The sequence below is a fragment of the Phyllobates terribilis genome, unplaced genomic scaffold (genome assembly GCF_046119375.1).
Source record: "Phyllobates terribilis strain yellow unplaced genomic scaffold, ASM4611937v1 Scaffold_4__5_contigs__length_816908805, whole genome shotgun sequence".
Taxonomy (NCBI): Eukaryota; Metazoa; Chordata; class Amphibia; order Anura; family Dendrobatidae; genus Phyllobates; species Phyllobates terribilis.
This window is the reverse complement of record NW_027362764.1, coordinates 722011219-722037218: the sequence shown is the minus strand read 5'-3', so window position 1 is coordinate 722037218 and position 26000 is coordinate 722011219. Positions and strand designations below refer to the sequence as shown.

At 42.7% G+C, this 26000-nt stretch overlaps 1 protein-coding gene across 2 annotated transcripts in view; it reads right to left on the bottom strand.

Moving 5' to 3' along the window:
- OXR1 (oxidation resistance 1) overlaps positions 1-26000 on the bottom strand; it is a 712646-nt gene that overhangs the window by 259995 nt on the left and 426651 nt on the right. For both annotated transcript variants that reach the window (XM_073679762.1, XM_073679763.1), the window contains exon 3: positions 5546-5730. In XM_073679762.1, coding sequence (XP_073535863.1) covers positions 5546-5730 — 185 coding nt within the window. The remainder of the gene's footprint in view (positions 1-5545; positions 5731-26000) is intronic.

The window sequence follows — 26000 nt, the reverse complement described above, 5'->3', positions numbered from 1 at the left end:
TATAAGTGGATATTCAGCAATATTTTACACCTGTCTGACCCCCAACTAACAACGCATTGTGCCTTCTCGCCATCCCACTGTGAACCGGTACTTGAACCTGCCTATGGGTTCTGTAATACATAAGGAGCCATTGGGCTGTCATGGGATATCGTAGCTGCCACAAAGGATACTGCGTCTGCCAAAATTTACTTTACTACTGCTATTATTGCTACAAAACGATTGAAAATCGACAAAAGTAAAAAAAAAAAAAAAAAAAAAAAAAAGCATATTTAGGGCTTGGTAAATGCGATCAGCAATGGCTCCTACAGAATGTGCCGAGAAAAGATATATTGTCCCCAAGAAGGATTATGTTTATTCTGCGTTCTGAAAGTGTGAACACCACAACTCCTACAGTGCCGCATCGGGACTAAGGGAAAGAAACACATAAAAGTGGCTGTTAGGCTTGAAGTATGTAAGATTTTATTACACATCTGGGACCGATTAGCTGCCGAGCTTCTGACTGTTAAGTCACGTTTCTGTGATCATTTCTTACTTTCTATTCCATGAACTTGCTATAAGGAAACTTGTCACCTCTGATGAGTTGGGAAGCACCCGGCAGACGATACCACGGGGAGCCATCTCGGGGATCACAAGGAAGATAGGCCCTGACCATAGACTGAACAGCCTGACTATGCAGCATATCCTACAGCTCCAAACCTAAGCCAAGAAAATGTTTATTATTTTGTCATTTATTTTTATTATTATTTATTGTTATTTTACATTTTTATGTTTTCTGCGTTAAAGAAGCACTCCTTCCATCAAAGTTTTCATCATCTTAATATATTGCAGTCATCATATTATATAGCACTGTGTACTCACAATTGCTCATTTTGCCTTTCTAACCAGATAATTCTTCTCTTTTCTCTGCTCTGTGTTGAAACAGGAAGTCTCTCTTTCCTACAGAAATCATTTCCGTCTTCATCTCCTGACCCAGCTGCTCCCTCCTCCTCCTGCCATAGACTTTTGCAGTGACTCATGACTTGTGCAGAGAAAATTGACCTCCTGTTTCTACATAGAGCTTAGGAGGATTGAGCTAGTCAGTTTGTAATCAAGTGATGTCATAGACCTAATGGAAAAGAGATGAATTATCTGGGTAGAAAGTCAAAATGAGCAATTGTAAGTACACAGTGCTCTATAATATGATTGTAATATATTAGAAGGATGCATGATTGATGGAAGTGCCTTTTTAATATAAAGCAGAAAATAAATAAAAAATCTAAAGCATAAAAGTTCATGAAAGAGAGTAGCTAACTTTATCTAGAGGAAAACTATTTTGCATACTTTTTTTGGTCCAGGGAGCATTGCCTTAAAGACTCTTCACCATCTCTGTAAGGAGACCTCTTAGGCTACGTTCACACGTCTGTGTAAGACACGTCCTAGCGCTGTCCTTATTTTTCTCAGTCCCTGAGCCTTGGAGTTTCATTAGAGTCATACATACATAAGTTTAAAAAACGGATCCATATATCCGACCCACGAGACTCAGAGCAGGTTCTATTCTCATCAGTTTTGCAGATCAGACTCGGCCAATAAAGTCTATGGTGATCCGTGAGACACTGATGAAACTAGGAAGACAGACTTTGTACTTCAGTTTTTCATCCTAATTTCATCCGTTTTTAACTGATACTTTAAGTCAATGAATAGAAAAAGTTAGCGTCTACCTGCTTCTGTGAAAGAAACAGCACAGACTGAGTATAGCAACATATATAGATCATTTTAGAGGGACCTAATAGTCGATACAAACCCATAGAATACACTGTGTTCTGAATTATTAGGCAAATGCGTATTTTGATCACATGATACTTTTTATACATGTTGTCCTACTCCAAGCTGCATAGGCTTGAGAGCCAACTACCAATTAAGTAAATCTGGTGATGTGCATCTCTGTAATGAGGAGGGGTGTTGACTAATGACATCAACACCCTATATAAGGTGTGCTTAATTATTAGGCATCTTTCTTTCCTTTGGCAAAATGGGTCAGAAGAGAGATTTGACGGGCTCTGAAAAGTCCAAAATTGTGAGATGTCTTGCAGAGGGATGCAGCAGTCTTGAAATTTCCAAACTTTTGAAGCGTGATCACCGAACAATCAAGCATTTCATGGCAAATAGCCAACAGGGTCGCAAGAAGCGTGTTGGCCAAAAAAGGCACAAAATAACTGCCCATGAATTGAGGAAAATCAAGCATGAAGCTGCCAAGATGCCATTCGCCACCATTTTTGCCATATTTCAGAGCTGCAACGTTACTGAAGTATCAAAAAGCACAAGGTGTCTGATACTCAGGGACATGGCCAAGGTAAGGAAAGCTGAAAAACGACCACCTTTGAACAAGAAACATAAGATAAAACTTCAAGAATGGTTCAAGAAATATCTTAAGACTGATTTCTCAAAGGTTTTATGGACTGATTAAATGAGAGTGACTCTTGATGGGCCAGATGGATGGGCCAGAGGCTGGATCAATAAAGGGCAGAGAGCTCCACTCCGACTCAGACGCCAGCAAGGTGGAGGTGGGGTACTGGTATGGGCTGGTATCATCAAAGATGAACTTGTGGGACCATTTCGGGTTGAGGATGGAGTGAAGCTCAACTCCCAGACCTACTGCCAGTTTCTGGAAGACAACTTCTTCAAGCAGTGGTACAGGAAGAAGTCATTATCGCTCAAGAAAAACATGATTTTCATGCAGGACAATGCTCCATCACATGCATCCAACTACTCCACAGCGTGGCTAGCCAGTAAAGGTCTAAAAGAAGAAAAAATAATGACATGACCCCTTGTTCACCTGATCTGAACCCCATAGAGAACCTGTGGTCCATCATAAAATGTGAGATCTACAGGGAGGGAAAACAGTACACCTCTCGGAACAGTGTCTGGGAGGCTGTGGTGGCTGCTGCACACAATGTTGATCGAAAACCGATCAAGCAACTGACAATCTATGGATGGAGGCTGTTGAGTGTCATCATAAAGAAAGGTGGCTATATTGATCACTAATTATTTTTTTTTGTTTTTGCATGTCAGAAATGTTTATTTCTAAATTTTGTGCACTGATATTGGTTTACCTGGTGAAAATAAACAAGTGAGATGGGATTATATTTGGTTTTTATTAAGTTTCCTAATAATTCTGCTCAGTAATAGTTACCTGCACAAACAGATATCCTCCTAACATAACCAAATCTATAAAAAAAACCACTCCAACTTCCAAAAATATTAAGCTTGGATATTTATGAGTCTTTTGGGTTGATTGAGAACATAGTTGTTGATCAATAATAAAAATAATCCTCTAAAATACAACTTGCCTAATAATTCAGAACACAGTGTAATGTATGTTTGGTATATGGACTAATAAATGGCAGACCATTCAGATGAAGACACAACTAGCAGAGAGCAGCAAGTATACTCAATATGGGATAAAGCAAAATTATAATAAAAAATATTTGTAATTCTGCTATCGTCTTGATGCAAATTGCACATGAAAAGTTGCTCTATTGAATTTCAGGTTTGTAATTTGCAAAGGATTGGAGTGATATTTGCCTTGTAACCTTTGTAAATGATCATACCTGCTGATTGAGCGTTCTGCCATATGCTTTGAGAGCGGGATTGAAACATTAATATCCAAAATAACTTCAAGAAGCAGAACCTAATTCCCTGCGCAGTCCTTGGGCTCAGACCCGAGCTCCCCAGACATTCCCCTAATGGACAGTCATTACACATTCTCACGCAATGTCCGTAATGGATGCTTATCCAGCGGACGTAGCAGGGGCTTCTTTCTGTTAATCTTTTTCAAGGATGTACTTTGACGGGTAATATTTCAGTTTACAACGTTTTTAAAGATAGAAATTAAGGAATCTTACACGTGTATTACCTAAAAGCGGTCAACAGAAGAAAAACTGAGACAGACACAGGATTGGACTGGCCCATCGGAAAACCGGAGAATCCTCCAGTGGGCCTGCCCGGTATTCCGAACGTGTGCACCGAGCAGTGTGCGCTTTATTCTATACCCCCAGCTGCACTGCTCAACAGCACACTATGTGAAGTGCAGAGCCTTCGCATTATCTGCCGCTGACGGCACAACATATTCACAAAATCAAAAAGTTACAAAAAGGATCAAACAAAATATTTTCCATATAAAATAGTCATGAGCTTTTAGGCTTTATTCACACTACGTTTCTGCCCTAAGTTGCAGGAAAGCTGGCAGTATCATCACAATAAGTCGGTGCTGTAATGCCGTGCACAACCTGCTGGTTTTGAACTAAAGCAACCATGTTTCTCTGATCTTGCCCTTTAATATATACAACTGAGATATAAGAGAAATAGCTGCAATTAGAGAAGAGTTATCAAATTTGTCATACTTCAGAGCTGTAAATCTCCCTTTGTACGTTGTAATAACAGAAGATATATCATAACAAGGCGGATGACGTCTCCAGTCGGAGCTGTAATAAAGTCATATTTACTGGCAAGAAAATAAAAAAAAACTATATATATCTACACTTCATTTTTGGCAAATTTTATTATAGACTTCAATTTCTTAGGAAACAAATTTGATAGGCATTATCAAGCTGCAGTTTACAGCACAACCACCGGGTGGCCACAGAAAGGCTCATAAGGAATAAACATCTCCCAACAGAATATCACAAAATCCTATTTTTTTATTTTGAACGTGTGCAACATTGCAATATTGATATCAAGATATATCAAACCAGGAAGAAAGATAAGAACGTTTGCAGTGAAATAAGTTTCTCAGTTTGTGGGTTTGGGGGTTCAGCTCCCCCCTCTATGTAATGTATAACACTGCCTGTACGGTTAGTAACACTATCAACATTAACATTTGTATTCTTGAAAAAGCAAAGAATTTAGATAACTCCCTTTGTCAGATACTTTCATTAAAATAATCGTGCAAGTAGCCAAGTCCTTAAACAGTCAGTAAGGTCTTAAATACTGCACTTAAACCACATCAAAGATTCCATATTTTACTAATATCATTTTAAGAGGTCAAAAGTGACTAGTTTTTTCTCTTAATTTATTCCCGCTTCTCCCCTGAGTATTTTTCTTTTAAATCCGCCATATGGTTCCATAAATATGGGCCTTTTTACTAAGTGCCCAATTTTTATGGTCTTTACAAAACAGGTAGGGCTTACAGGGTAATTATGCAGAGAAGCTAAAGGACACGCCCCAGGGGATCCTGTGAACCACACCCCTTTGGCAAAGACCGTTAAAAATGTGCTCTAATTAAAAGGGCCCATATCTCTGGAACTGTTTTGGTGGATTTAAAACAAAAAAATTGAATACTCTTGACGATCAGTGAGAATAAAATAAGGCAATAACTGTCCATTTTTAATCCTCTATAATATACAGCAAGTTCTACTCTGACTGTATGACTTTCTAGAAAAGTCTAATTTATAGACTGGTTCGCTCTTCTAAGGACTCGACAATGCAAGATTTAATAAAAAAGGAAAAAGCCAAATGAAATATGAGATTCCACATAGTTCTTCATCAAATATGATACCCTAGGACTCACCAATGGTGTACCCTCTCTTCAGCTCCCCTCTTCTTGGGTGGCGTTTTTGAGTATTTGCAGTATTGTGCTCCTCCTCAGAGATGGTCTTACTAACCAGTGGCGGCTTACTTGCTTGCGGTGGCGTATCGGTCAGCGGATTATATCCCGGGGAGGCAATGTCCACCGACTGGGACTTTCTTTTCAACCTGTTGAAACATAAGTTTGTTTTCTTATTAATTAGACCATCGAACAAATGTACAATACTATTATTCTGCAACCATGAACCATTGGGGAACTGGTTATTACAGTGAGTAAAGACTAAGAAGACATCCAAAAAGATGAAATGGCCACTGTTCTTTCAATAATCTTTGTACAAGCAAATAAAAAAACTTTGTAACATTTATTTGTCAGAGAAATTTCCTTTTTTTTCCTTAATTTATGAGGGAGGAGTAGAGTGAAAAGAACTAAAATGTATAGTCACAGATGTCTACTAATGTTTGCCAGTAAGTGTTTCTCTCACCTTGATGCACAGCTACACTGCTCAATGCTACTGTGTAATGTCCTCCATACTTATTGCTTGTGAACCTCTACTATATAGAGACAGGAGAGCCTGTGTGTACTGTGCAGGGGAGACATCATATCGCTAGTCTCCATCTAGTAGCCTACGGACAACTGAGAACTAGAGCCTGCAAATGGGAAAAATAGTGAAAAATGCAGGATACAAATCATATAATGACCTATTTTTAAGGAAAATCTGACACAATTGTCAGGAGGGGCATGGTTCCTCTGTTAAGGATCTCAATCTTTTGGTAGATGAGAGTGGCAATAACAATGTCTCTCTCTCGGGAGGACCAGTCTTGTCCTGCATTACACGGGAAGCCCATTGATTTGAATGGGCATTGTGTAATATAATTCATTTCACTCATAGTGGCACTGCCGAGAAATTGAACACTTATTTCCAGGTTTCTACACAGATTACACCTGGTTGCTGCAAATTGCTAACAAACAATTTAGGTGGTAAATTGGAATATATTAGGTATATTATAAGCTGGTAAATTTAGGTTTATATTAAAAAATTGAAAAATAACTGTCCCATGAAAGGAAAAGGAATACTAATGAAAAGCCATTGACAGTACAGCTGGTAGGGGTATATACCAAGGAATCATAGGACCACATAGCAAAATTGAGACCCCCACCCTAGTAACACCTTTACTAAATCTATAACATGCTATTCAGTTAAAGAGTAGTGTTGAGCGAGTATGTTCTGTCCGAGTATGCTCGGGCCGAGCTCCGAGTATTTACAGCTGCTCGGTGATAAGGTTAAATCGCTCCCGTGTGCATGATTTGCAACTGTTTGGCAGCTTTATTACAAGTGAGGAATGTGTAAGAAATAGACATTCCTCACATGTAATAAAACTGTCAAACAGTTGTAAATCATGCACATGGGAGCGATTTAACCTTATCACCGAGCAGCTGTAAATACTCGGAGCTCGGCCCGAGCATACTTGGCAAAAGGGTTAATAGAACATACTCGCTCAACACAATTAAAGAGTAATACCCCAAAAAACAAGCTATCCCCTATCCTTTTGCTCTGGCATGACTAGCTGATAGGAATGAGCGGACTCAAACTTAAAAGTTTGGCGTTCATACCGGACAGTTACTGTCCGGAGCTAAATGCCAAACATGGACTTTCCCCGGAAGTCCGTTGCAATGTTCGCAGTTCCTGACGAAGTCCGTGAGAGAGAGAGAATTGTTTTCAATGGGGTTTTGGTTCAAGTTTGGGTACAGTTCTGGTACCCAAACCGAACTTTTGAATAAAGTTCGGGTCAGGTACCAGAACGCGAACTTCCATGGGTCTGCTCATCCTTACTTGCTGATCTCTAGAGGTCTGACTACTGGGATCCCAAGAATGGGGCTCCAGAACTCTGTCTTGAAGGAAGTGGAGGTGAGCATGCTCAACCTCTGCTCCATCCATTTCCTATAAGATTGCAGGAGAAAGCCAACGAGCCCTTAGGTCAAATATAAGACATAGAGAAGTACAGTACAGCTCGTTGAGTTATGTAATATATAAAGAATATAAATATAATATAAATACACTGCTCAAAAAAATAAAGGGAACACTCAAATAACACATCCTAGATCTGAATGAATGAAATATTCTCATTGAATACTTTGTTCTGTACAAAGTTGAATGTGCTGACAAGAAAATCACACAAAAATCATCAATGGAAATCAAATGTATTAACAAATGGAGGCCTGGATTTGGTTCCCCCCCCAAAATTAAAGTGGAAAAACACACTACAGGCTGATCCAACTTTGATGTAATGTCCTTAAAACAAGTCAAAATGAGGCTCAGTATTGTGTGTGGCCTCCACGTGCCTGTATGACCTCCCTACAACGCCTGAGCATGCTCCTGATGAGGTTGTGGATGGTCTCCTGTGGGATCTCCTCCCAGACCTGGACTAAAGCATCCGCCAACTCCTGGACAGTCTGTGGTGCAACGTGACGTTGGTGGATGGAGCGAGACATGATGTCCCAGATGTGCTCAATCGGATTCAGGTCTGGGGAATGGATGGGTCAGTCCATAGCTTCAATGCCTTCATCTTGCAGGAACTGCTGACACACACTACAGCCACATGAGGTCTGGCATTGTCCGGCATTAGGAGGAACCCGGGGCCAACCGCACCAGCATATGGTCTCACAAGGGGTCTGAGAATCTCATCTCGGCATCTAATGGCAGTCAGGCTACCTCTGGCGAGCACATGGAGGTCTCTGCAGCCCTCCAAAGAAATGCCACCCCACACCATTACTGACCCACTGCCAAACTGGTCATGCTGAATGATGTTGCAGGCAGCAGATCACTCTCCGCAGCGTCTCCAGACTCTGTCACGTCTGTCACATGTGCTCAGTGTGAACCTGCTTTCATCTGTGAAGAGCATAGGGCGCCAATGGCGACTTTGCCAATCCTGGTGTTCTGTGGCAAATGCCAAGCATCCTGCACGGTGTTGGGCTGTGAGCACAACCCCCATCTGTGGACGTCGGGCCCTCATGCCACCCTCATGGAGTCGGTTTCTAGCCGTTTGTGCAGACACATGCACATTTGTGGCCTGCTGGAGGTCATTTTGCAGGGCTCTGGCAGTGCTCCTCCTGTTCCTCCTTGCACAAACGCGGAAGTAGCGGTCCTGCTGCTGGGTTGTTGCCCTCCTACGGCCCCTCCACGTCTCCTGGTGTACTGGCCTGTCTCCTGGTAGCGCCTCCAGCCTCTGGACACTACGCTGACAGACACAGCAAACCTTCTTGCCACAGCTCGCATTGATGTGCCATCCTGGATGAGCTGCACTACCTGAGCAACTTCTGTGGGTTGTAGAGTCCGTCTCATGCTACCACGAGTGTGAAAGCACAACCAACATTCAAAAGTGACCAAAACATCAGTCAGAAAGCATTGGTACTGAGATGTGGTCTGTGGTCCCCACCTGCAGAACCACTCCTTTATTGAGGGTGTCTTGATAATTGCCAATAATTTCCATCTATTGTCTATTCCATTTGCACAACAGCATGTGAAATTGATTGTCAATCAGTGTTGCTTCCTAAGTGAACAGTTTGATTTCACAGAAGTTTGATTTACTTGGAGTTATATTCTGTTGTTTAATTGTTCCCTTTATTTTTTTGAGCAGTGTATAAAAAAAAACTGATATAAAAAAAAATTCATTGAAACTTTAAGTTGTCCTAACCCTACATTTCTCTGCATAAGTGCTGCCCTTCTCCTGTGCTTCGTTACATGCGGCTCCATCAATATTACCTAGTTAATTCTATTTTCAAGTGTGCGTATTATCAGGGGAGAGGTGATGTGTAGCCTCCTGTTTCCCAGCAGATGAGAGGGAGCATCTGGCTGCTGACAAAATGTATAATATTAATTTGGAAGCTTGTCTCCGGAAATTTGATTAATTTGATTACATTGTGCCAATATGGCATAATAATTGAGCATGACCAAAATACGTGGAATGGACCTGTGTCTGGAGGTCAGGTCTCTTATTAGGTGATTTGGGATAAACACTTAGCTGGAGGGTTCGTCTCATCACCAGATTACACGCCGCATTTTACATTGCAGGTGTTAGGATATATAAATACCTGGAATACAGGTTGTGTAAATGTGTTGCAGATGTTCCGGTCACACATACTGACAGATGGATTTAAAGGGGTCTTAAAACTTTTTTTTCTAAAAAAAAAAAATTCTGAAAATGAAATAACAAAATAAACAATAAACACCTCTTTTCCCCACCTGGTGATCCAGCACTGATGGTGCTCCACCTGCAGCCAGTGTCCATATCGATTAGAGCCATATTGTCAGTAATATGGCCCATGACTGCATCTGTCGCATGCTGACCACCAGCACTGGATCGTCAGGGGAAAGATGAGATAATGTATTTTATATTTTTATTATTGCAGCAGTTTTTTTTACATAAAGTTGGATAATCCCTTTAAAGGTAATCTGTCAGTAGGATTAACCCTCCTAAGGCTATGTTCACGCTAGGCGTTTTTTTCAGCTTTTTTTTTTTTTATGCTTTTTTCATGCAATTTTTCAGCTGTGTTTCACAGTGCCAGCAAAGTCTGAGATTTCAGAAATCTCATGCACACACATTGGTTTTTGTGTCATCAGTATTTTGTGCTTTGCATGTTTTTTTGCACAATAGAGCATGTCACGTCTTCCAACCTTTTTTTCAGCGTTTTTCACCCATTGAAAGTAATGGGTGGTGAAAAAACGCCTAGTGTGGACACAGCTATCAGGTCTTGCTGCGTTTTAAGTGAAAAAAAGCAAGTACAGCAGTATGTGAAACTCATTTATTTTTGTGATTTTACCATCTTGTCTTGGTCCCCTGAGATGGCAGATTGGATTAGGACAGTTTAATTAAATTAGTGATATGTACACAGGAAACATTGGGTGAGCTAGGTGTGAGATTGAACAATACCTGTGGCCCACGGAGGTGTGAAATTTAACAATCTCTGAGCAACTCAATGGCAGACCATAGTGTGAAAATAAAGAGTGTCCTACAAACTCAATGCACTGCCAGTGTCATAGAAAAACTATTCCTGAACAATTCACCTCCCCCTGCTGTTACATTTGTAATTCTGGTTAATATGGTTTCACATATGTCTTGAATTGGTGACCCGTGTTCATGCTTTTGTGGTGGAAGCAAAGCTGAACTTTGGGATCCTGAAAAATGCACCAAAACTTGCTTTTTGACTCAGCTTCTTTCCTGCCAAGAGATCAAGTTTTGCTGCAGAAAAAAAGATGAAAAAACACCTAGTGTGAACATAGCCTTTAGCCATCTATATGAGCATTAGTGATGAGCGAGCATACTCGCAAGTACTCGGTACTCGCCTGAGCATCTCAGTACTCGAGAAGCTCATAGCTCGCCAAGTAATTGAGAGATGATCGGGCAGATTCTTGGGTCCCCTCCCTGCATGTTTGTCGCTCTTTAAAGCGCCAATGAACATGCAGGGATTGCCTGCCACTCACTGTAATGCCGCAGCCATGTTGGTTGTGGCATTACAGTGATTGGCTGGCCGCACAGCGTCATCAGGTCTATATCAGACCTGGCGCCGCTGTGCTCGTCAGTCTACTCCGCAATCAGGCAATGTAGGGAGAGGTGCTGCTGAGCTAGGGAGAGATTTGGTTGTGTATTAGGTAGTGTAGGGCGAAAGCAAGTACATTACACATATCCATCTCATCAAACAGTCCTTCTGAGGACTAATCCATCTGCAGAGATATCACGCAGACAGTGTATATAGGCAGGCAGGCAGTGTATATAGCAGACTGCAGTGCATATAGCACAAGAGGCTCCATTCCAGTTCTGCCTTCTGCTGCTGTTAGATATTTCTAGACCAAGGCCCAGGTCTAAGGGGCCAGAAATAATTTTTTTCGGATCTTAATCCTCATTGTTTGCTTAAAAAGCAATCCTGAGAACACAGTTTTTCTGCGCCATTTGCTTGTTGGCACTGCAGAATACAGCCAGGTCCTTTCCATATTACAGTGCTAAAAATCCAGCTAGTTAAAACTGTGGTTTGTCCGTCACACGGATCACATATTATTGCGATGAAAATACTGCCATTTTTGGCCTCCATTCAAATTTTTTTTCAGTGTGTCAGCAAAGCTTTTGACACTGGTTTGCTGTTCAAAATAGTTACCTACAGGACAAGTATTTAAAACTGTGGTTTCTCTGTCACGTGGATCACATATAACTTCTCTCCAAATTCAGCCATTTGTAGTGAGCGTGGAAGATATTGTCCTCCATTTAAAATGGGCAAGGCAAGTGGCAAAGGATGGGGAACTGGACGTGATGGTGATGGTGCATGCAGAGACCGAGGCCGAGGCCCAGGCCGTGGGCAAGCTGAAATTGTGCCACAACAAACACCCACATCTTCTCGCCTGACCTTCCTGTCCCAATTCCTAGGGGACCCCAGCACACCACTATTGAACAAAGAGCAGTGTCAAAAGGTTGTTGGTTGGATAGTGGATAATGCTTCCAGTCACTTAGCCACCACCACCACAACCACCCTGTCTTCCACATGGTCAAGTCTCAGTAGCCGTGAGTCTGGACTGCATATTCCTCACCCTGATCCTTCTTCCTCCCACCATGCCGAGTGCCCGGACACAACTGATCCCACACTTGGACACTCTGAAGAGCTGTTCACTTTTCCATTTATAGATTCGGTCCTCTCGCCCAGTCCACTTGAAGCGGAGCAAGAGGAGATCACATGTAGCGATGCCCAAATATTTGAGCAGCCACGGTCACACAAAAGCGACGGTGGGAAAGTGTCACAAGAGGTGGACGATGATGAGACACAATTGCCAGAAAGTCAGGAGGAGAACCAGAGTGCGGAAGTGGAAGACGAGGTGGTGGATGATATAGTAACTGGCCCAACCTGGCAGGAGGACATGCAGAGCGAGGACAGCAGCACACAGGGAGAGGGAGGCAGAGCACCCCAACAGGCAGGAAGAAGCAGTGTGGTGGCCGCAGAAAGAAGGCAGGCAACCATTCCCCGTAACAGCAACATGAAGGAAGTTGCCAGTACAACTGTTAGGTCTTCCCGAGTCAGGTTGTTTTTTAAAGACTCTGCCGATAACCCCAAAAAGGCCATTTGCACCACTTGCCAGGCCAGCATCAGCAGGGGTGGCAAAACTACCAGCCTGTCCACCACCAGCATGATCAGGCACATGGCAGCAAAGCACTCGACTTTGTGGGCCGAACCTCAGGGTGCAGGAACAGTGTCTGCGGGTGGCACCATTGATTCTTCCGCTGTTGTGCACGCAAGCCAATCCCCTGTCCATGGTGCATGCGAAGATGCCTCCTGCCCTGCACCTGTAGTTGCACACTCTCAAGTAGCAGCATCAGGAAGCACGTCCACGTCCTTGTCCCAGCACAGCGTTCAGTTGTCCATACCCCAGTCCTTGGAACGCAAACGCAAATACGCAGCCAACGCCCTACAGGCCACACTACACGACTGGTTGCGCTCGAAATGTTGCCTTTTAGGCTTGTGGCTTGTGGAGAAGGAAGCATTCCGCAACCTGATGGCGGCGGCAGTCCCTCGGTACTCGGCGCCCAGCTGCCACTATTTCTCCCGGTGTGCCGTCCCCGCATTACATAAGCAGGTGTCCCAAAACATTAGCCATGCCCTCAACAACGCAGTTACTGGGAAAGTCCACCTAACCACGGACACGTGGACAAGTGCTTGTGGGCAGGGAAAGTACATCTCGCTGACGGCACACTGGGTTAAAATAGTGGAAGCCGGGACCTAGTCGGACCTTGGGATGGAACACGTCCTCCCGACGCCAAGGATTGCGGGCTCTAGGTCAATCAGGGTTGCCCCCACAGTCTACAGCTCCTGCACCTCATCCTCCTCAGCCTCCTCCTCCTCTTCAGCCTCCATCTCCAAAATGATCACATCAGTCACAAGCTGGAAGTACAGCAGCACTGCCTCGGCCAAGCGGCAACAGGCTATGCTGAAGCTAATATGCTTAGGTGACAAACCGCACAATGCTAAAGAGATGTGGACAGCTCTGAAAGAGCAGGCAGATCTGTGGCTCACACCGCTGAACCTACAGCCAGGCTTGGTTATGTGTGACAATGGCCGGAACCTGGTGGCGGCTCTGAGGCGAGGCGAGCTCACACACGTACCATGCCTGGAACATGTGCTTAACCTCGTGGTTCAGCAGTTTCTCAAATCTTTCCTGGAGCTGCCAGATGTGCCTGTTAAAGTACGCCACCTGTGTGCCCATTTTAGAAAGTCACTTACAGTTTCCGCCGCCCTTGCCGTATTTCAGCAGTGTTTGCAGCTTTCAGCTCACAGACTGGTGTGTGATGTCCCCACGCATTGGAACTTCACACTGCAGATGTTGGAAAGGATTTTTGAACAGAAGAGGGCAGTTGTTGAGTACCAGCATCAACAAGGCCATCGGTATTCAGTTCAGACTCCACACATGAGACCTCAGGAGTGGACATGAATATCAGACATATGTACCATCCTCCAAAACTTTGAGGACTCCACCAAGATGGTGCGCGACGATGACGCCATAATTAGCATCACCATCCGGCTTCTCTATCTTCAGAAATGCTCTCTGCTCACAATCAAAGAGGATGCATTGCAGGCAGAGCACAATGAGATGGAGCAAGGAACCATACAGGGTAATTACACACAGCCCAGCTTCATCTCATTCCAAAGTGGAGTGGGTGACAATGAGGAAGAGGAGGAGGAGGAAGAACAGGAGATAGTTTCATGTGCTATAGACAGTATTATTTGCACAACTGTAATACCGTCTGTTCAGCATGGATGACCAGAGGACAGAGAGGAGGAGTAGGAGAGCATGGTCAGTCATCCTCTTGGTGAGGACACGGAAGTCTTGCCTGTTTGCAGTCTGGCACGCATGGCTGAGTTTATGTTACGCTGCCTTTCCCATGACCCTCGCGTTCTCAAAATTTTGGGTGACAGTCATTACTGGTTAGTGACACTTCTAGACCCACGCTCCAATGAGAACTTTATATCTCTTATTCCTGAGGAGGACAGGTCTACAAAAATGGGGCAGTACCAGAAGGCCCTTGTTGCGTAACTATTAAAAAAATTCCCATCTGAAAACGCTGGTGGCAGAGGTCACAGTTCATTGGACAACCAAGGAGTACAGGCGAGAGAGACACAACTTCAATCCAGCAGAGGCAGGGGAACACTGTCAAAGTTCTGAGAGAATTTTCTCAGCCCCTCCCATTGCACAAGCCCTGAGGCACGGGGTACTCTCACAAGGTGTGCAAAGTTTGGCAAGATGCTGAGGGAGTACCTTGCCGACCGTACCAATGTCCTCTGTGATTCCTCTGTGCCTTATAATTATTGGGTATCCAAGCTGGATACGTGAAATGAACTGGCTCTCTACGCTTTGGAAGTCCTGGCCTGCCCTGCCACCAGCATTTTATCAGAGCCGATTTTTAGTGCCGCTGGTGGAATTATAACTGATAAGCGCATCCGCCTGTCAACTGAAAATGCTGACAGGCTGACTGTTATAAAAATGAACAAGGGCTGGATTGGGCCAGACTTCTCAACACCACTGAATGATAGCAGCATAACATAAACTCAAATCCAGTGTCTTTTTTTGGGAGGTGTATTCCCATGCATCTCTTCACACCCACACATGGGTATACGCTTCCTGATTTTGGCTATTTGCTCTTGTCCTCCTCCTTCTCTTCATCCTCATCCTCCACCCCCATATCACCAGGGTGACCGTGGTCCGTGATGCAACACCCACATAATTTTTTTAAAGGGTGTTTACGATGCCTGGAAATTTTTTTTTTTATACAGTATGTTCATGTATACCCCCCAGGGGTAAATGTTTGTCAGCCCATACACTTAGTGCATGGGCATTACAAGTATAGGAGACCCGCTGCTTTCTAATGGTAACATTTTTTCATGAGGCCCTCCTCCACGTCTCTTCCAAGGGGCATTGGAGTGCCTCCCAATTTTTGGCAGCCCTTGCATTCACTGCACAGACAAACACATTGGGAGACCCACTTCCTAATAATGGGAACATTGTTTTCACGAGGCCCTCTGACCTCTACGTCTCTTCCAAGGGGCATTGGAGTGCCTCCAAATTTTTTTCAACCCTTGCATTCACTGCATAGGCAAATATAATGGGAGACCTACTTCCTAATAATGGGAACATTGTTTTCAGGAGGCCCGCTGACCTCCACGTCTCTTCCAAGGGGCATTGGAGTGCCTCCAAATTTTTGGCAACCCTTGCATTCACTGCATAGGCAAACACAATGGGAGACCTATTTCCTAATAATGGGAACATTGTTTTCAGGAGGCCGTCCTCTAAGTCTCTTCAAAGGGGTATTGGGGTTCGTCCAAATTTTGAGCAGCCCTGCCACTCACTGCATACGCAATAACAGTATAGGAGACCCACTCTTTAGTAATGGGAACAATAAAACATAGCCGGTTGATGGCTCTCTAAGAATAGTGAGGGCCGACTGCTGGCCCTCTTAGAATAGTAAAGGCCGCCTGATGGCCCTATAAAAATAGGCTTTGCGACATTCAGAGTCCCTCCTTCATAAATGAAACACGACGTGTCTGATGATATCTCACACACCACATGGCCAAATAAGGGTGTAAAATGTTAAAATGACATTTCCCGTTGAATGCATTTGTCACTATTGAAAGCAATGCAAAAGTGCAAAAACGCATCAAAAACGCTACGTGTGAACATAGCCCAAGGTGTGGAGGAGCATTATTGTTTTTGGTTATTTATTTTGCTTTATATACAAGTCATTACCCTGGAAAGGATGTTCCTTAACATATTTTCCAGGAAAATCCATTTTGGTTTTGTTTTTGTATGTTTTATTGTGAGTCCGTAAAAGTGGCGTAATACCTCTGACAACATTGTTGACAGAAGTGACCTGGGAGTCAGAAATGCTTCCAGGGGTCTTCGCCATGCTGTTCCCATGTCATTTGAGCACTGTTCCCATCGATTTGGGGAATTTTTAGGCCCTCTGCAGACCGCCGGGGGGAGCCGCCTGAAAATTGCTTGAGTTTCCCATAGAGTTACATTGGGCTCGTTGCTTGGGTTGAGCACCCGAGTATTCCAATTTGCTCGACCCGAGCATCGAGCACCCGAGCATTTTAGTGCTCGCCCATCACTAATGAGCATATAGGTCATAGGAAGTTGAAGAAAATGATACCATAAAGAGCAGCTGTAGGTGAGTATATTATTACACTCAGGGTCGCTCACACATATGATGATTCTTTCATGTGAATCAGCTCGATTATGGTAATGACACTTGGCTCAAACTCTGAGTCAAGTTTGATCAGAGTGTCATTTTACTGTTTCTCAGTTGAAAGAATTATATCATAGTAGTGGAGAAGACAGAGAACCTAATTTTTCCATCTTCTCTATTGTCTGTGTACGCGTAAATTGGGCTGCCCTATCCGAGGGCAGTCCGATATTTCCCTTGCACCCACAGACTTGAATGGGTGCTCGTGATCTGATTTTCTGATCCACTTGCAGCATGCTGCGATTTTTTTTCTCATGTCAAATCGGAATGAGAAAAGTAACCACGGATCTGTACTGCCCCATAAAATAACGTTGATCCGAGTGCTATCCGGTGAAACATTGGATAGCACGCGTCCAAATTATACGCTGGTATGAGCGAGCCCTCACTCTACATTACGTGCACATATACACATATTTAATGATTAAAAAACTTAGAGTGCTTCTGTAATTGAACAGTAATACAACACACAAATGGAAAAGTGGAGGGTGGCACAATACTTAAAGCCAGGAGTGAAGCTACAAGGGATGCAGAGGTTGAAGTTTCACTTGTGCCCAGGTGTTGGAGGTGATAAAATGGCACCTCCGCCACATAAGAAGCTACCAGTTAAGTTATATTTTTATTAGAATGGCCGACTGGGAGGAAGGAGATTGTGGTGTGCAAAGAGCTGCAGGTAAAATTTTTTTTACGTAAAGCCATGCCTCTTTTTTAGGTTATGGATCACGATTCCTCATCCATGCCCTCTCCGAGCCTTATCCACCCTCCAAAGATATGTAATTGGGTGTCGCTAAAACCTTAAAAACCTGCATCCTGAGATTATTCTAGAGGATACAGCGGCCCTTCTGAGATTTGCCAACTCTACCTGATGTCTGGGAGGTCCCCAGATATTTTCCAAAGAGCTGGTAAATATATAACATTTTACTTTTTGACAAAGTTAAGAAATTTTTAACCACTAAAACATAAAACAATATACAAGTTTGGTATCTGTACATGGAAAATCATGTTTCCAGATAATTTTTACTGTATAGTGAACACCATAAAATCAAAATATTGACAAAAACTTTGGCAAAATTGCATTTTTTCACTTTTTCCCTTGTTTTACTGTTTTTCTTACTATTTTCATTACTTCATATGGTAAAGTGAATGTGTCATTAGAAACTAAAACTCGTTTTGCAAAATGTAAGTCCTCATATGCCTATGTGGATAGGAAAAACAATTATGGCTCATGTAAAGGAGGAAAAAATATAAGCGCAAAAATGGTTATAAATAGTGTTCTTCTAAAGTAGACCTTTGCAAAGTGTGGGCACATGCGGCCCTTTGTATGTTCCGTTAACCAAGACAGCCAAAGGGCTGGATACAGTGGTGTCCCACACGACACGGCCACCTCCAGCTCCCTGTTCCATGATTTGGCCTGTGCAGCTGAGTCTCTGCGTGCATGTTGACAGCAACAGATCATGCCTGCTGTGCAGAGATTTAGTACACACTGTGTACATAGCTGTGCAGCACATCAGAGGGAATGGGGTGAGACGAGTAGTTTTCATTTTTCGTTATATATCAGTCAGTAAAAAGTGGGGGGCCATAATACTGTGTGAGAGGCTGTGGGGACATTATACTTGTGAGTGGAACCATTATACTGTGTAAAGGACTGTGGGGACATAATACTTGTGTTTTGGCCATAATACTGTGTGAGGGGCTGTGGGAACATAATACCAAGCAAGGGGCTGTGGGACCATTATACTGTGTGAGGGGCTGTGAGGATATCATACTTGTTTAGTGGCCAAAATATTGTGTGAGGGGCTGTGGGGAAATTATACTCTGGGGGGGGGGGGCATAACATTGTGTGAAGGACTTTGGGGAAATCATACTTGTGTGGTGGCCATAGTACTGTGTGAGGGGCTGTGAGAACATCATACTGTGTGAGGAACTGTGGGGACATCATACTATGAGAGGGGCAATGGGGACATTATACTAGTGTGGGGACCATCATACTGTGTGGGGGGCTTTTGGGACATCATACTATGTAAGTGGCTGTGGTGACATCACACTGTTTAAGGGTCTGTCAGGATATCATACCTGTGTGTTATATCTGCTGTTGGGCCATAACACTTGTATGGGGGCATAATACTGTGTGAGCGGCTGTGGGGACATTATACTTGTGTTTGGGGGAGCATAATACTATGTGAGAGACTGTGGAGACATCATACAGGTGTGGGGGTTATTATACTGTGTGGACATCATACTTGTTTGAGGGACTGAGGGGACATTATACTTGTGTGGGGACATAATACTGTGTGAGGACCTGTGGGGACATCATACTTGTCTGGGGCTGTGGTGACACCCTACTTGTGGGTTGGGACATCATACAATGTTAGGGGCTGTGGAGACATCATACTGTGTGAGGGGCTGTGGATATACCATACTTATGTGTTGGGACATTATATTGTGTGTATACTTAAGGCTGAATAACAGGAGTAGTATGATTATAAACTTCATAAAAAGCAGTAATTAGGTTTTTATTAGCCGCTAAAGGTAAGAATTAATGTTACGATAAGCCCTATCTTACATGTATTACCAGTAGCTGCTGCACAACATATGATCAATATTAAGTGATTCAAAACTAGAATAATAATAATAATAAGCAGCATTAAGTTTGGTCAGTAAGTTCAGCCCCCCCAACAGTCAGGGTCTCTCGTGTGGCCCCTTGGGAACATTAATTGCCCATCCCTGATCTAAAGTCATCAATTATGTTATCAGTTCCCCAAGATTTCATTGAATTCTGCCAAAAAGGACCTTGATGGAGGCATATTCTATAACTGCACGCAATGAAGAAAAACAAGCAATTAATTGTGGAAGGAAGGATTTTTCTTATTCCCTTGTGAATAATTTCTCCAGATTTATGAAGGATTTTCTTCCAGGCACATCAGTCATGATTCTTCTCCCTCCGCTAATGCATTTTCCTCCAGACCTCTAACGTGACTGGTAATATCTAGCGGAGCATTTGTAAGGCAGGGGAATTAAAAGACAACATTATTCAAAATGGCAGGAGCCTGAGACGATTTATGGAGGTTCTGAAAAGCAAGATTTATGCTACTGTTTGACTTTTATGGAGAGAAATGTGATTAGAGGCTGTTTCAGGGTGATAAATAAATGTTAGGGGATGCATCTTACTCCACTTTCATTTTTCAGACTACAACTATTGATACCTATCTGAAAGTTGGATTGCTCTCAGGATTTATTTTTCCAGTGAATCAAAGGATTCTGAGAAAAACCTTTAAGAAATCCATCTAATTTTTCTTATTATATTTAGATTTTTTTTAACCAAAATAACAATAAAAAATAATTAAAAATATAGAATTAGAAACAAAAAGGAAAAAAAAGTTACAAAAGCAACTTTTTTTTAAAAGGGAAAGTATCATGATTTTACTAATTAAAAGCGAAAGAAAATTGATATATATATACTGTATATATATATTAAAGTATACAATAAACATAATATGTATACTGTATAAATATTTTATTATTCTCATTATGTTTATTATATCATTTACATATATATATGTTGTTCGTCCTTCGTAGTCGGAGATGTCCATGACTTCAGGGTTTAGAGGAGGATCAGTAGCTGTTCGTCCAGAGGTCACTAATAAGGCCAATCCGGGCCTTGAAGGCTTGCCCACATACGTGACATAAGAAAGTAGATGTGGTCAGGACAGTAGATACCGCTTGTGCTTTGCGCACAACTCGCATTCTTTTTGCCTCAAAGATTCTCCTGTCTTCGGCTGAACGTCCTCCTGAGGTGATCTTGCCTCGCCAAGCTGGAAGGTCCAGGGCAAGCTTCTCCCATTCGTTGATGTTAACTCCCAGGTTTCTGAGAGACGCTTTAAGTCAGCCTTTGTAATGTTTCTTCTGCCCTCCAAATGCTCGCTTTCCCTGACCCAGTTCTCCGTACAGCAATTGTTCAGACAATCAGCTGTTTTGCATTTTGACTACCTGTCCAGCCTACCTGGGTTGGACTTTCAGCAGGAAAGTGTAAGATCCTTGCTTGTTCCAGGATTGCCATGTTGGGGACATTGTCTTGCCACCTGATGTGGAGAAGTCTGCAGACACAGCTCAGGTGAAAGTGATTGAGCTGTTTGGCATGTCGGCTGTAGACAGTCCACGTCTTGCTGGCATAGAGAAGTGTGGTAAGGACCAATGTGCAGTAGACCTTTAGCTTAGAGATAAGGCTGAGTCCCCTTCCTTCCCAGATGCTCTTACACAGTCTTCTGAAGCCGGTGCTGGCTTAGGCAATTCTGTTGTTGACCTCAGCGTCTATGGTTACTGCGCGGGAGAGTGTGCTGCCCAGGTAGGTGAAGTTGTCAACTGCTTTGAGGTTGTGCTCCTTCACGGTAATGCGTGGTTGCTGGTATGGTTTTACTGGACCAGGTTAGTACATAACTTTGTGAATATGAATAGCGGTACCAGAGCGCCAATAACAGGGCAAAAATATTAAAAGGACTGATTTATTAATACACACACAACGAGTTTCGGTGGACACAGCCACCTTCATCAGGTGTGACAAGCAGCAAACAATTGATCCTTATATACATTTGACTAGGTATACAATTACTTAAAAGGGGCGGGGCCAGATACAGAGTAATACCTCTATATTAACCCCTTGAGTTCATATATGCTCAATAGAGTAAAAAGGATTGTTATAAAATAATGCCTAATGAAGCATATAGGGTTCTTATAAAAAGGATTCGCTGTAAAAAAAAAAACTTGTGAATCCTATAATCTTAATACTTCATAGGATATATTGTCATCTACCACCCTATATTTTAGATTATATAAAAAAATAATAATAATAATTTTTACATACAACATAAAACAATGCATAAATATAAAGTATAAAATTACAATCAGTTTCTATCATTGTAATTAGGAAAAGTAGACAAAGAAAGGAAAGAGAAAAAAAAAAAAAAAAAATTCCAAAAAAAATCCCCCCCCCAAAAAAAAAAAAAAAAAAATTCCCCCAAACCCCCCCCCAAAAAAAAATATAAAAATAAAAAAAAATAAAAAATTTTTCTTTAAATTCTTTCTCCCTTCTCTCTCTCTCCTCCCTCTCCCCTCCCTCTCTCCTTTCCCCTCTTCCTTCCTTCTCTCTCTCCTCCCCCCTCCTCCTCCATATAAAAGATATATATAATAAATTTGCTAAAATATGAAAACAATTATTTAAAAAGTTGTCTTCTCTATATTAAGGTTCAAACCTTCAGGAGACAAGGTTCCCATTTTGAAAATCCAATAATTTTCACGTGTAATGAGACGATTTAGTCTATCAGGGTGTGTATCAACTATATGATCAATGATAGTTAGTTTTAGGTTATTAGGATTTTTTTGATGTTCTTTTAAGAAATGATTAGAAACACTATGTAGGGGAAAGCCGTTTCTAATATTTTGGCGATGTTTATTTAATCTGGAGTGCATTTCCTGGATAGTGCGGCCAATGTATTGCAGGCCGCAGGTGCACTGGAGCAGATAGATCACATATGAGGACTGACATGTAAGTCTAAAGCGAATGGGATAGATCTCTCCAGTGACCGCAGAGACGAATGTTTTGCCTCCGTTATCAATGGAATGACAGCATAAGCATTTAGGGACATTACATTTATAACATCCATTATTGCTAATAGGAGCTGAATGGTTCGGTCTTCTACCAATTGTTGTATTGCTAGGGGCTATATAGTTTCCTAGATTTTTACTCCTCCGATATATGACATGAGGAAATTCCGGTAAATGACCAGTTAATATTGGATCATTACTTAAAATGAACCAGTATTTTTTTAATAAACTGGATAACACTTGCGTAGGTTTACCATAAGTAGTAATCAGATTTAAACTGAAATCGTTGTTTGGCTCTTGGCTGGTATTCTTGGATTTGTTGATACACAGGTTCTGTGATAGGGATCTAGTTTTGGAGAAAGCATCCTCTAATAATTTCCGGGGGTATCCCTTAGCTCTAAAACGTTTTTGTAAAACCTTAGATTCTAGAAGAAAATCCGAATCATGTGTACAATTTTTTCTGACACGCCAATATTGACCATATGGAATATTTCTAATCCAGCTTTTTTATTTTTATATTTTTTTTTGGGGATTTTTTTTTTTGGAATTTTTTTTTTTTTTTTTGGGGGATTTTTTTTGGAATTTTTTTTTTTTTTTCTCTTTTTTTTCTCTTTCCTTTCTTCGTCTACTTTTCCTAATTACAATGATAGAAACTGATTGTAATTTTATACTTTATATTTATGCATTGTTTTATGTTGTATGTAAAAATTATTATTATTATTTTTTTATATAATCTAAAATATAGGGTGGTAGATGACAATATATCCTATGAAGTATTAAGATTATAGGATTCACAAGTTTTTTTTTTTACAGCGAATCCTTTTTATAAGAACCCTATATGCTTCATTAGGCATTATTTTATAACAATCCTTTTTACTCTATTGAGCATATATGAACTCAAGGGGTTAATATAGAGGTATTACTCTGTATCTGGCCCCGCCCCTTTTAAGTAATTGTATACCTAGTCAAATGTATATAAGGATCAATTGTTTGCTGCTTGTCACACCTGATGAAGGTGGCTGTGTCCACCGAAACGCGTTGTGTGTGTATTAATAAATCAGTCCTTTTAATATTTTTGCCCTGTTATTGGCGCTCTGGTACCGCTATTCATATTCACTGATTGTCCTTTTCCCCCTGTTGGGGTGCGGTAGAGCTGCCTTTAATTTATTGTTTTTTCACCTGTGGGAGCAATTTAATTAAAATTACTACCCTGGTTTTCCAAGCTGCGCTGCCTTAACCCCTCCGGAGCGCTGCCGGGGGTGTTGGTGAAGCTGGGCGTCTATCTCGGCATTACATGCTACTAACCTGACCACGTGATCCACCACCAAGAGATCAGGATCTGTGAACGCCGCTGGAAATAGATGACAGCCACCAACAGAGCGGAGCTTGTGGAGCTTTACACTGGGGTTGTGCAGAGGTGCACAACTTCATAAGGTTAGTAGCCATCCTCACACCCCTCTACAAATTGCAATACTGAGTCACCCATTGCGCCTTGTTCTCTCCTCTCTTTACAGTACATAACTTTGGTCTTTCCAGTATTGATAGCAAGACCGAAGTTGTCGCAAGCTTGTGAAAAACAGTCCATTTCATGCTGCATCTGCTGCTCTGTGCTGGCGTTAAGTACACAGACATCAGTAAACAAGAAGTCATGGATAACAGTCTCACGCACCTTTGTAACAGCCTTCAGGCATCTGGGGTTGAATAGCTTGCAGTCAGTCCTGTACCTGACATGGCGTCCATCTTCGCAGTTACTAAAGTCATCTCTCAACATGGCAGAAAATAGCATACTGAATAGGGTTGGGGTGAGTGCACATATGTACGGGTAGGCAAACCCTTAAAGTCACCGTGGGCCTCAAAACCTATGGCTACCCTCACCTGGTTTGGCCCGCCTGCGAGGTGGTGTTCCAGGGTGTATCCACTGCCACATGCTAGCAGTTACTTGAAGGTACAGGTGAGAGTTGCGTACCAGATGAGGACCAAAGATCGGCGAGCTGTCATAAAAAGACATGGCATGGTGCTACCTCTATCTGAAAGTCCCATACACCTCATATAATTTATATGTATATATGTGTATATATTACTAATTTATCTTTTGCATTTAATTACATTTTTTTTTATATTTTATTAATATCCTATTTTCTTTACATGATTATGTGCTGTAGCTTTACGTTAGGCACCCCCACAATCTCTGTCGCGACTGCCGACGTCAGCGTGCGTGACCTGTCACATGACTCAATGACGTCATGGCAGGTCCTTTCACACCACTGCGACCCATACAACAGACCAGACGGAGCGGAGAAAACACCGGGGGACATCGGAAGGTAAGTATAATCTTTATTTTTTATTTTAAATTCTTTTTTTTACAGGTATTATGGTACCTGGGTCTGGAGGAGAGTCTCCTCTTCTCCAGACCCAAGTACCATCCGCACATTGAATCGCATAATATCCGTATGTGCAAATGTGCTGACACTTATAATATGCATTTCAATGCAAGTCAATGGCGGCAATTGCGCTGCGTATCCGCAAAATTAATGGACATGCTGCGTATTTTTCCGCAATGATAATCCGCAGCGGAAATTTCCACAGCATGTGCACAGCACATGTGGATTATCATTGGGGACCATGGGGCTGTAGCACCCTGAGGACTCGGCTGCTACAGGGGTATTACACCTCAAGCCAGAGGTGTGGTATTCCACTCCCGGGTAAGGATGGAGTGTGGGACTGAGCTCAGATAGCTGCATACACTACATACATCCCATTTCCGGGGGACAGACCGACGGTACTCCCACCAGTATATGTGCAGGTACGACAGTGTCTGTCCCTGGCTGGAGTGGGAGGGGGGTGGAACATCCCAGTAGTGTAGGGGCAGATAGGGGGAGCAGTCTGGGTAAGGCTAGGAGCTCATTGGGTGCTGGTCACCTGAGCTCACACATAGAGGGAGTATATAAGGTGGGCACCATCTTAGATCAGGGTCAGTCTTCTGTAGAGGGTCAGTCAGTCCTGAGAGAGGTCCAGGAGCGCCTACAGAGAGAAGAGAGAGAGGAGAAGAGAAGGACCCAGAGGGGGAGAAGAAGGAACCCCAAGAACCCAGTATACAACCAGAAGGGTGAAGGGTTGGCACGCAAGGGAACCGGATCCCAAATTAGTGGAGGAGAGAAACTACCCTCAACTAAGAACCGGAGGCTGCGACATTACATGTGGAGCAGCCCCTCACCAAGTCCACTAAGAAGGCACACCGAGCATAGGGTCAGGGAAGCCAAAGAAGGTTCACCCAACAGGAGACCCGAGGGAGCCGGACATAAGTGGACCCCTGGTGGGAACGGCCAGTAGAGAGGACAGTCAGAAAGGGAGCTCAGGACCACGCTCCAGAATTGCTTGGGGGTTGGCCGAGTCCAGGACCTGGTGGACGCAGCACGGCTCGGGCGGTCACTCAAGGCCAGAGTGACCAACAAAACAGCAGTAAGTAAAAAAACCCTGAACTGCACAGCCCGACTCTGAGTCTTCTTACCATCCACACTGCACCACCACTACCACCATCCTCTACACCTGACCCCCTGAGGCTATACCCC